At 40.4% G+C, this 11,462-nt stretch overlaps 1 protein-coding gene across 1 annotated transcript; it reads right to left on the bottom strand.

Moving 5' to 3' along the window:
- Positions 1-2,281: 2,281 nt before the first annotated feature.
- On the bottom strand, positions 2,282-11,060 carry LOC137877406 (filensin). The gene is made up of 8 exons (XM_068717319.1): positions 10,687-11,060; positions 9,407-9,467; positions 8,850-8,945; positions 6,915-7,007; positions 5,387-5,500; positions 4,381-4,601; positions 3,538-3,629; positions 2,282-3,285 (listed from the first exon to the last, which is right to left on the bottom strand). Exons 1-8 carry the CDS (start codon positions 11,058-11,060, stop codon positions 2,282-2,284), a joined length of 2,055 nt encoding a protein of 684 aa, XP_068573420.1.
- Positions 11,061-11,462: the final 402 nt, after the last annotated feature.

The raw sequence follows: 11,462 nt of genomic DNA, 5'->3' as shown, positions 1-11,462 counted from the left end.
ACTTTATGCGCTGTGGGCAGCACCAAACAACTAGTTTAGCAAATATTTGCTGAACAAGGTGTATACATTTTACATCATCATCATTCAAATGAATCTATTGCTTTGTATCACTGCATGTGTGAAAAGCAACTGTTTGCCATATTAACTTAAAATGTGATCATATTTCAGGGGATTGTTTTTACTGTAGCTTATATTTGCTGCCCCTTAATGGCCAAAAAAAACAGTTGATGTAGAAAAAGAGAGCAGAGAAAGACACAAACATTTCTTCATGGCAAAAACTGGGAGACCTAAGCAAAATATATTTGTGGAACAGTATGCAACATGGTTTATTCGAAATGTACTTTATACACTCTATGAGCGATATGTTGAGCACTGTCACTGCGGACTACTAAGTATCTCAACCATTATATAATTTGTTTAAATAAGCCGATACCAATACATCAAGCTATAGGCTAACAAATAACTTGATTGTAGGCAAATACATGGGGATGGAAAGAGTACTAGAACATCATGCTCTAGTAAAAGTACTGTTACTTAAAATACATTTTATTAGGTTGAAAGTAAAGGCAGGCCTACTTATGTAGAAATGTACTTATATAAAAGTAAAAAAGGAGGTCAGTTATAATGTACTCTGAGTAAACATTACTGCTTGTGTTAAAGCTCTAGAACAACATCATCGACCCCTAATCTCCAAACCAACAATAAATTCTGTTTCTAAAGAAGGCACTTTGCAGCCATGTGCATCAAACTGATTATAAATTAAATATACAATCGCCTTCCTCTGTCTAACCTTAGTAGAATTAACCAAAAAGACACAAAACTCAAGACAATTAATCAAAAAATGACCCCACAGTATATACAAACAACTGTGGAAACCGCCGGCAGGTGAAAGCCATACTAAGCCACATGAATGATTTCCTATGGAATCAACAGCAAACAAAACATCACGACAGACAACGTTTGATTTGGATCACATAGCATGCTCGCTGGGAGGTGCAGTATTAAATCAGTGATTAATTACAGAAGATGCAACATTTTTTTAACTATGCCAAGGTACAATTACGTTAACCATAACCGTACCTCATAAGGACCTGGTAGCTTCTTCTCTGCTGCTGATTTGGCTCTTATTTTATAAAGCATTTTCGTATGACTTTTGTGTATAGTCTGCAATGGATACACAATAGCTGTGACAAAAAGCACTACAGTAAGAGCCAAATTACGGATTTAAAATGTAACTTTGTTACAGTAAGGAGAGTAACCACCCCTGCTGTTGTCTTCTTTTCATTCATCAGTTCTCTTTGGACTTACAAACAACAAACAAACTTATTTTGTTTTAAGCTTATTTTTTTCTCAAAAATCCTCTCTCTCACACCTTTTGCTCATTCAGTCTCTTGTACATCTGAAATCATTTTTTTTTTCTATTCCATCCTTTTAAAAGGCAGATTTGGTCATAATAAATGAAGGGACATTGTGAACTACTCAAGGTCACAAAAAAAAAAAAAAAAAAACTTTCCTGTGGCTGCTGCAGCAGACTTCCTAACCATTGAGTGAGAATACTGTGATCAACATCTGTACCTGTTCTGTAAATCAAAAATAAGGGTGCATCTTTAAAAGCCAAGGAGTAATTATCATACTATAAAATGTTTGTGTCCACTAATGCATAAGTGGTTTTATGACCCAAAACAAAAGTGTGTGGTGCTTGGTGTATAGCGTCTGTCTAAAAGCAGACCAGGGTATTAATTGATGTTTGAATCTTTTTTATTATTCAATATATCAAAGCAAATTAATACACAGCAAAATTGTGCTGAGGGCAGGCAATGGCATCGAATTGAACAAATCAGCTCAAAGGGGGAAAGTTGGAGTTCTAAGATAGAGTTCAGAGGGGTGGCACAACTTCTTAGTTTTTTATTTATTTTCTTATTAAATTGCATTGGTGGCATGGAGCTTCGTTTTTCACTGTCCCAAGTTTTCAGACAGTAAAGGACTCAGAGCATGAGCATGGGTGGTAAGTCGAACAACAACGGCAGTACTTATGGAACCTGCAAAACGTATTCTGGACGCAAGTCCAGAGACTGCAAGCAAATGGAAGAGCATTGAATGTCAGAGCAGGAATGTGTAGTTGGTCTTTAAGCTTGGTTGGTTTCCTTCGGAGACAAAACGTATTGGTTTCATTACGGTAGTTTTAGGAACAGTAGTATTTATCAGTATTGTCTTCTTGTAAGAGGACCTGAACCGTGTAGGACCCTGGTGGAGTTGACTCGTCATGTCAGGTGACGTGGCTTCAATGCTTCTTCTTGCTGGACTTTTCGATCATGGTCTCCACCACCATGGAAGTCTCCTCGTAACCTTTAACCTTGCGGCCATTGGAGAACTTCTCCACAGACTCCACCACCTCCAGCTTCTCGTAGCTCACTGCGTCTGGGGTAAAGCTGCTTGAGCTGGTGCTGGAAGTGGAAGTGGAAGTGGAACTGGAGCTGGAGCTGGTGCTGGCACCGCGAGGTGCAGGCTTTGGAGTGGGCCCAATGTCATCACGGCTTTTCTTCGGATGATCGGCGGCTGGGGTGGGATCTTTGGGGCCAAAGGGTGATGGGAGTGGGCTTGGATCTTTAGAGTGAGGATCTCCGTTCTTTTGCTTACCTTTACCGCCGTTGTCCTTACCTTTTCCACCCTTATTATCGTCTTTTCCTCCTCCTCCATTGGAGGGTGGGGTGGGTTTAGGAGGCTTGGGGTCTACTATGGGCTGAGGAGGTTGAGGTTGAGGTTGAGGTGGAGGGGGAGGAGAGGGTATGATGGGTACGTAAGGATCATAGGGAGGCATCCCTCCATCTCTGATTGTAACGAAGATGTGGCCGGCTGATGGAGTGGAGGTGTAGAAGCATGGATCTGGGTAGCTGCCGTCGCCAGTGACAAGGACATAGCGACCCTTGGTGTAGAAGTCAGCGATTGGCTCAGGCTTCTTGTACTTCCTCATTCTATCTCTGACGATGTTACACAGAGTGTCAAAGGCCTTGCTGATCTGAGCTCCGTCTGGGACATCCTGTGGAGACACTTCAGTGAACACAGGCCTCTTCTCTTTTCTCTTCACCCTCTCCTCCTGCACTTCCACAGACGGGACCCCCTTTGTTTCTTCATCTGGCGCCTCTCCAGCAGCCCCCCCATTTTTATCCTCCTGGCCACTGTCTATCACATCTTTCGGGGTCAGCTCTTTCTTCTTCAGGACTTTTTTGGCCAGGATCTTCTGGCGGGGCTTGATGCTGGTGATATCTTGGATAACCTGGGTGATATCTGGACACAGATGAGGCCATAAGTCAACTAGCTGAAACTGGTGATCTAAGAAAAGACCCAAATTGTGTATGCAGCAACAGGCCCAACTGTTCTGAGATGTTAAAGACAATTAAGACATCACTTTAGTGAGCTTTGTAAGACTCAATGTCTAAAAGAGTATAGAGTTGTCTCTAGCAATGGCAGCTTATTGCATGTGCATTCAGAAGTAATTCTCAATGTAAACCAGCTGTGATGTGCTCATGGTGCCCTCACCTTTCCCCCTGCTTGATGCAGTAGGTGTGTGAGTGTAGCGGTAATTAGTGGTGAACAGGGTAATAGGAGTGCCAATTATCGCCGAATTCAACCTGCAGGAAAGAGAGCAGTGAAATGTCAGCAATGAAACAGCCATGAACTCAACAGCAGATTTCTATGTACAGAAATCTGCATTGGTAATTCATATAGGAAACAACTGGTTACTTTAAATAACAAACAAATATAGCAAATCTGACAGAAAAAAAACACTCTGCTTATTGTTGTACGTCGAGAAAAAACATTTGCTGTCACCCAGTGCCATCTGTTGGCTGATTCTGCATCCTACACTAACCCAGTTACAACAACATGTCAACGTTCTACAATTACACTGAAATTACCCATGATTTTATTTCTATGGTTAATTCTGATATTCTTTATATATATAAATATATACTGTATATAGCTTTAAGCTTTTCTGTTTTTTTACAAAGAAGTGCTTGTCAAGAGGTAGAGGGAGGTACCTCTTGTACCTCTTTGGATGTGTGGAGAAGAAACTCTCATTTAATAAAAGTAATATAATCATACCATTTGCAACCTTTTTTGGTGGCTAACTTTTGGGGTTAAGAAGAATTTGCTTCTGCCTTGAGAGAATTTTTAAAGAATATAAATCCGTAAACTCATTTTTATCAGCAGTATGCATCACCTTTACATTTATATTGGATTCGTTTGGGGTCAAAAATATTTCTCAGCTATTATTTCAGCTTTCCATGAAGAGCTCCGTGCCATTTTATCCTCTTCAGTCAGTTGCATGCCTGTTCAACAGTATTGTCAGTGTGTGTCAGCAACCAGGTGGAGGCAGTCTACCTGTTATCTTCGTTCTCGATGATCCTCTTGTACCTCTCCAGCTCATTCTCAAGGGATGTCTGGTACATGGCCAGGTGGCGACATTCACTGGTGAACTTCTCGAGGGACCGCTCAGCTTCCTCGATCTCCTTCCGCAGAGATTCAATTTGCTCGTTGTACATCTGTATCTCATCGTCATAACTCTCCTGTGTGTTTTTGATGGTTTGCTCCAACACTGTAGTCTGAAAGACAAGACAGAGGCAATGTAATGTTAATTAAGAAATGACCCCCTTGAGTTGCTAATGAAAGTGAGAAGTAAAGAAAAATGATGAGCAAGATTGAAAGTAAAATCAGTATTTTTCCTTTTCATTTGTATTCTGGTTCCAGCTTCACATACCTGTTTTGTTCTGGCTAATTGAGAAAATAATCTGCAGGTTAATCAAAAATAAATAAATATAAATTAAAATAGACGTCTGTAGCCCCACTCCAGAGGAGGACAGACTTTGTTTGATGTGAGAGCTCGGTGAAATTGAAAATGAGAATCACTTTTTGTTTTACTATCCTATCTAAGAGACCATAAGGGATGTATTTTTTTGTAAATTTACCTTCATTTATGTTGCCAAGCTTGGAAGAGAAGGCAGAACATTTTGTTTTAGACCGAGGAGTAAAATAATTTATAATTTTTTAATGGAATGAAATTACTGAAATTGAAACAACTGCAACTGTATTTTTGGTGTCTTGTCAACTCATGAGGGTTGGGCACTCTCTGTGCATGACAGAAATAAAATAAATAGAAATAAAGAAATAACTGAATGAATCAATCAATCAATCAATCAATCAATCAACCTAAAAACTTTACAACTGTTTACAACAGAGGAAAGGATCTTGGACTGACGAACTAATGGGAATCCTGTTCAATGAGCCAGTCTGTCAATATTAGCTTGGTGGTAAAAAAAACAACCAAAAAACATGTAAGGCATTTCGTTAACATGAAACCTCCTGTTGTCATGGTGACCGTGTGACCCACCTCGGTCTGTAGCCGTTGTTTCTGGGCCTGCAGCTGACAGAGGGCGCTCTTGTATTCCTCCAGCTGACTCTGCAGCCCCGGCACTTTCCTCTGAGCCAGCAGCTTCTCCTGTTCCTTTAAACACAGAGCACAAATCAATAAGGACATGCAGACAAGCACACTTTGTCTTTACAGCATGAAGGTTGCACACAGACTCACGCGGCCATCAGTCAAGTCACTTCCTGAAGGTTCACTGTATTAAAAGCTTCACTGATTGATTTTTTTTTTTATTTAAGGGCTCTCTAATAATTGCACTGCCCATAGCAGTGATGTTTTATGTTTCATCTACTCTTAAAATGAACCTATTGAGTGCGTAGAGGGCAGTGTCCACTGCCCAGAAACTGAAATAATAATGACACAAGTGACGTAAGTGGCTGTTGTTAGAGCTTTACTCTTTACACCTGGTAGATCTATTGTAGTCATCGTTCTCAGTAATCTTAATTCATAGAGTTTAGAGTGTTTAAACATTGAATGGCAGCAGGTGTGTATTGTATGAAGCAACATTATTAAGTTTTGGATCAATTTAAAATCTAAATCCAATACTGACTTCCCATTCTCAATTCTATGATTGAGATGCATCATTTTGTGAAATTGAATGTAAAAAGTTGCATGCAATATGCTTTGTAAACTTAATGACCATTAATTAATGTAATTAGGGACACCAGTGCAAAACTTTACTGCCCTGTTGAATGCACGGAAGCCAAAAACTGTGGTGTAAGCATGCTGTACTGGTTTACTTGTATTCATTGTGGTATGTTGGAAAATGTTATTTCCATACCTTCGTTATGCTCACCATTTACACCCATTTGTTTAAAACGTACAGCTGGACTATTAAATGGCTCCATAACGTCATCTCCCTCCTAGTTTGCCTTTGTCATATTTTCATTGGATTTCAGCTCAACACAGCAGCCAAGAGCTGTGGCTCTTTATCTCTGCCCGCTGAGATTTAACTCAAGCAATTAAACAATTTCTACATCCAGAGCAGCTCTGCCTCTAAGAAATGTTAGTATGAATAAAACTCCAAACTCCTACACAAATGCCTGTCACTCTGGCACAGTTGCTCAAAAAATAGCATGCACAGCTGTTCTTCCTGGCATTTCTTTCATTATGTGTCCCGACGCTCTCAAACTGCATGCCTGTCCATGTGTCCGGGGGACTGTTTGACTGTCTGCACTTGTGCGCACACACACACACACACACACACACACACACACACACACACACACACACACACACACACACGATAAAGACAAACGCAGGCACAGGCGAACAACTGAGAAGCCAGTAACCTCGTCAACCCCAGACACGTAGCCAGCGCTGACACACATGCAAACAGCATTGTCTCCCCCCAGGGACTGCAGCGCACACACACACACACACACACACACACACACACACACACACACACACACACACACACACACACACACACACACACACACACACACACACACACACACACACACACACACAACATTAATGACCTCACCTCTGAGATGCCCACTGACACATTGGGAGCAAGGGGGAGCGTCTGGTTGATTTGCTGTAAAATGTTTACATAGGTCTGGATCTCTGCAAGGTTCTGTAAAGAAAGATGATATAAAAGGAAAACATGAAATAGCAAAAGGAAGAGCATCCCTAAGCTCTACCATTTTGCAAAGTTGAACCAATTTATCACCTCTGCTCAAAAACCTATTGCATATTTACTTTGCACTTGGGTGAGAGAAGTAAAATATCCAATAAAAGGCTTTTACTTAGCTGAAATATATTTATAATTGGTGCCAGAATTTCCTTACAGCAAATCCATTTGTACAAGCGTGATCTCAGACTCAGTAATAAAGAAGAAGAGACATATTTCTTCTCTCCAGAGGGATGCTTCAAAGCTCAGGACCATAAGCCCAGTATTCATGTGAGACAACTCCCTATTCTCTCCCACATAATATAGTGACAGCAGTGCCCTTTGATGTGCTATCTCAATATTGCAGTCCAGGTTTAATTCATCATCAAAAGTATAGTGATGGGTGAAAACAAAAAAGGGATAAATTGCTTTTGCAAGAAAGTCTATGAAAGTATGTCTGATGCAGAACAGTTTTCATTTGTCTCAGCATCTCTGTGGCCGCTGTGTTGCACCTTCAAGCCACTGAAGACCGTAATATTTCAGTTTTTCTGTATTTCATCTGTGCTTTCCTGCCATGTTTCAATATGTGTGAAGAGCAGTGTTACATTGTCTCTGTGATCCTTTCCTCACTCACTTCACTGAAGGTATATTGCTGCTACAGCCCCAGGTACATCATAACACCTTGTCATTTGAGGAGTCGTGGCCTGACGCCAGGAGTGTTCAAAAGTAACAGAAAGGTAACACACACACACACACACACACACACACACACACACACACTGTGGTCTAAAATACTATTTCTAACAAATATTATTTGATGCGGATTCATTTTCTTGACTCACTGAGTTATCCAATAAATCCATATAAAATATACCACCCAGAGATCAAAGATACTGTCAAAAAGAACAATATGGACACAATTTCAAGATGCGGTTGCCCTTTAAAGAGCAACATGTCAGCGATGTAAACTGCTATGAACAATGAATAGGAAATATTAAAGCGTGAGTGGCTTATACAAGTCCTGTTTCTGCTAGCCATTGATAAGTACTACAATAATGTGAGCATCAATACAATTGTGTCATCAAAGCATATTGATTTGTATACTGATAAACACTCTCCCCTTGGCCACTGACAAAACCATTGATTTCTGTAACATATTTATTTATGCTAACCGTTAAATGTGTAGATTGTTTACTGTACATAAGCTTATAATTTTCACAGAACAGACTAATACATAATTATAGCATTTACAGACAAAGATTATTTGCAATACTGTCTCTGTGCCGCTCCATCTTGCTGAAATGTCATTTACATGCTAATTATTTTCAACTGAAAATATGTTTTGAGAGAACCATAATGCCACCTGCATTTCGTTTTGATGAATGTATCCAGCAATTTGCTAAATGTTCTTAGTGAAGGTATCAAAACATTGACGGGCAACCAATTTCATCTGTTTTCCTGCCCCTTTTGCAATACAACTCACAGCATTTTGATGTAAAAATTGTGGTCTCATAGTTAATATTTACAAATTCAAAAGTGACTTAAATCATGAGACAGGACACACTTGCTTTACTTTAATTTAACCAAGGTGGTTGTTGTTGCCTAACCAATAGCAGGACTACCCTGGCAGCAATCATAAACTAATATACAACGAATAGAAACATCATTTCTGGGTTGCAGGGTTTCTTTGTTGGGCTTCTATGAATGAAAACACATATACTGTCCAATGGAAATACATACGCAGTTATGAAAAAAAAGAGAGTTGCACAGTGATCCTTTTGATCATTTACCATGAGCGCCACTGACCTTCTTGTGTCGGTCTTTGGTAGAGTTGATGTCGTCCTGCAGGAATTGTGATTGGATCTGATATTCCAGGTTTCTCAGCAGAGAACTGTCAGCCTCCTGCAAGAGGAGAGAAGAACGAACAACAATAGGAACCAAACAGTGAAAGGTTCAGTGTGAATTGTATTTAGTTCATCAAGATCCAAGGTCCTGAAGTGACTCCTTAAACTGTCGTCTTACAAAACTCTTCAGTGTCGTCCTGGCCATGTAAAATCAGTAAAGCTCTCCAATTGTGTTAAATCTTGTATATTCAACAATGATAAACCACTTTTCACACTTAAATTGCAACTTAAATCTCTGTATCTTCTTCTCTCAATATATCTAAAGATTTAACAAACCTAGAATAGCAAAAATCTCATTTGCTTTACTCATTAATTTTTTTAAAAGTGCCATAATTTGTAAATAATGTATACTGTCTCTTGTTTCACATGCACAGCTTTTTCGGATGCAGTACAACTAAAATGCTACTCATGTTAGTTTGTATGATTGTGTAAACACACTTTATTTGATCCATACAGTACCTTGTTCAATTGTTCCAGTGTGCCCCGTAGCTGTTCTTGATAATCACATTCATTTCTATATCTGGAACATAAAACATCTGGATTATGTGTTAGTCTAATATAAAAGCAGGAGAAGATGCCATTACATGTTTTGTGCTGTGTGCTTGCAGTGAGACAGGGCAGATAAACATCTGTGTCTGTAATGTGTCAGCGCAATCAGAGTTGGTCAATATTCTAATTAACTTAATCAATAATGTAGTGATGCTTTGCTGCCTGCAGACATCTGATTACACCATTTTTGTAGGTAGTTGGAGTTAAAAGATTGGGTCATCTTAATAACAAAGAAACACATTCACCCTCTATCAAATGGTATACTTGCAAATATTATATTATTGCCCAAGTTCCAAGATGTCTGCCCCAGAGATTCCTTTCACCACATCACTATGACTGAAGGGAATGGAATTTCATTTTTCGCTGCTCACAGCATTGAAAATGGAATAGTTCAGCCTCATTGTTAACAGGTTTCACCAGAACAACTAACTAGTCCCTATCAAAACTATTGACAGTGTGTTCTGTGGACATGTCTCCTAAAAATGACATCACCACAAAACAAAAGTATATTGTCAATTACATTTTGAAGGAAGCTTATTTGTTCGAGAGTACGTTTTCGCAAATCCGTTTCTAATCAAAATCTACCTAGATAGCAGGCTGGGGTGAATGGATGGGTCAAATAAACATGGGACTTTCACCCAGAAGGCAGCTATTTGTGTCCCTTGTGAAACCAAACGTTAGCTTAGTGTTCAAAACTGTAACCGTATTATTATGAGTTTTAAAAATGAGATTCCATCTACCTCCATTATACCTAGTTGAGGCATGGATATTCTAGTGGTGGGTGGGAAAATGTGTTTTTTGCTTTGTTTGTTTGATTGTTTTTCAGTGATTTGGGTGAACTAACCCTTCATTTTACCATTATTTCAATTCATTATTTATTTAGTGTCTTGTTTTATGATGACCAAACAGGTTAGAGTTTTCAGAATAAAGACATTTTTCAGCAAGTTGTATGATTATCTGCTGATAAGGCTGTAAACTGGCCTCAAATTTAACTTTGAAGATTGCATCTATTCCATCTATTAATTTACAGTTCCCATGCTGATTTGCTGAGAAGTATAAATTATCAGATTTTTTAGAACCAGCATCTTCACTTCTTTAGGATTAAGGTTCTGCGTCACTTCTGAGAACATTTCTATAGATGTCTATTCACGCCTTCTCTAAAGAAGACAAGACCAGCCCAACTCTCTTACTTGCTGGTGAATTCATCCAGCATGCGGCAAGCATCTTTCAGCTCTCGCTCCAGTTTGGCATGGTCAGAGGACAGCTCTCGGATGCGCTGCCTGTTGACTTCAGTCTGCTCTGTGAAGGCCTCCTCTAGACCGCTGGCCTCTTCCATCCGCTGCAGCGTCTCCAGCTGCTTGCGGAACACGGCGTTGCGCTGCTCCAGGACTCGTGCCCTGTTGATGTACCGGGCAAAGCGGCTATTGAGCTCCTGAAGGCTCTCCCAGCCCTGGATGGCCGAGATGCCGGCAGAGGATTCAAAGTCCATAGGTTCTTCATCAAAGACATCTGAACGCTCATACTTTTCCTTGCGCACCTCGTGCAGGTAGCTGGTCTTGTACATGGTGGTATGCTTCCCTCCTGTGGGTCGGTGGTCTCCCCGGAGTGCTCGGTCCCCTTCCGCACCTTTATTGTGTGAAAACTCGGGTGCTCACCCTTGGCTGTCTCATGCTAGACTAAACGCTCCACAGCACTGGCTGTTGGCGAAATAGCCCCCAAAACCTCCCCCTAGCTGTGGCCACGCAAGTTACGAGCCTGGGGCCTTCGACAGTTTATTGTTGCCTTTGTGGCAGAGATTAGAAAAGCCATGCTGTTGATGACAAAGCAGAACCACAAAAACAAACAATTGGCTGGCCCGCGAAAGCACTGGGTGGTCACACACCATTATTTAGCTTCTTAGTCAGCTGCTTTCTAGATCCCCGTTTAATATGGCAGATTGGATGGTGGCCCACCACAGGACAGAGGG

Source organism: Cebidichthys violaceus, unplaced genomic scaffold, assembly GCF_023349555.1.
Source record: "Cebidichthys violaceus isolate CVI_PGR_0920_01 unplaced genomic scaffold, fCebVio1.0.p SCAF_10, whole genome shotgun sequence".
NCBI lineage: Eukaryota > Metazoa > Chordata > Actinopteri > Perciformes > Stichaeidae > Cebidichthys > Cebidichthys violaceus.
Note: the sequence above shows the minus strand (reverse complement) of the source record. Positions and strands in the feature narration are given on the sequence as shown.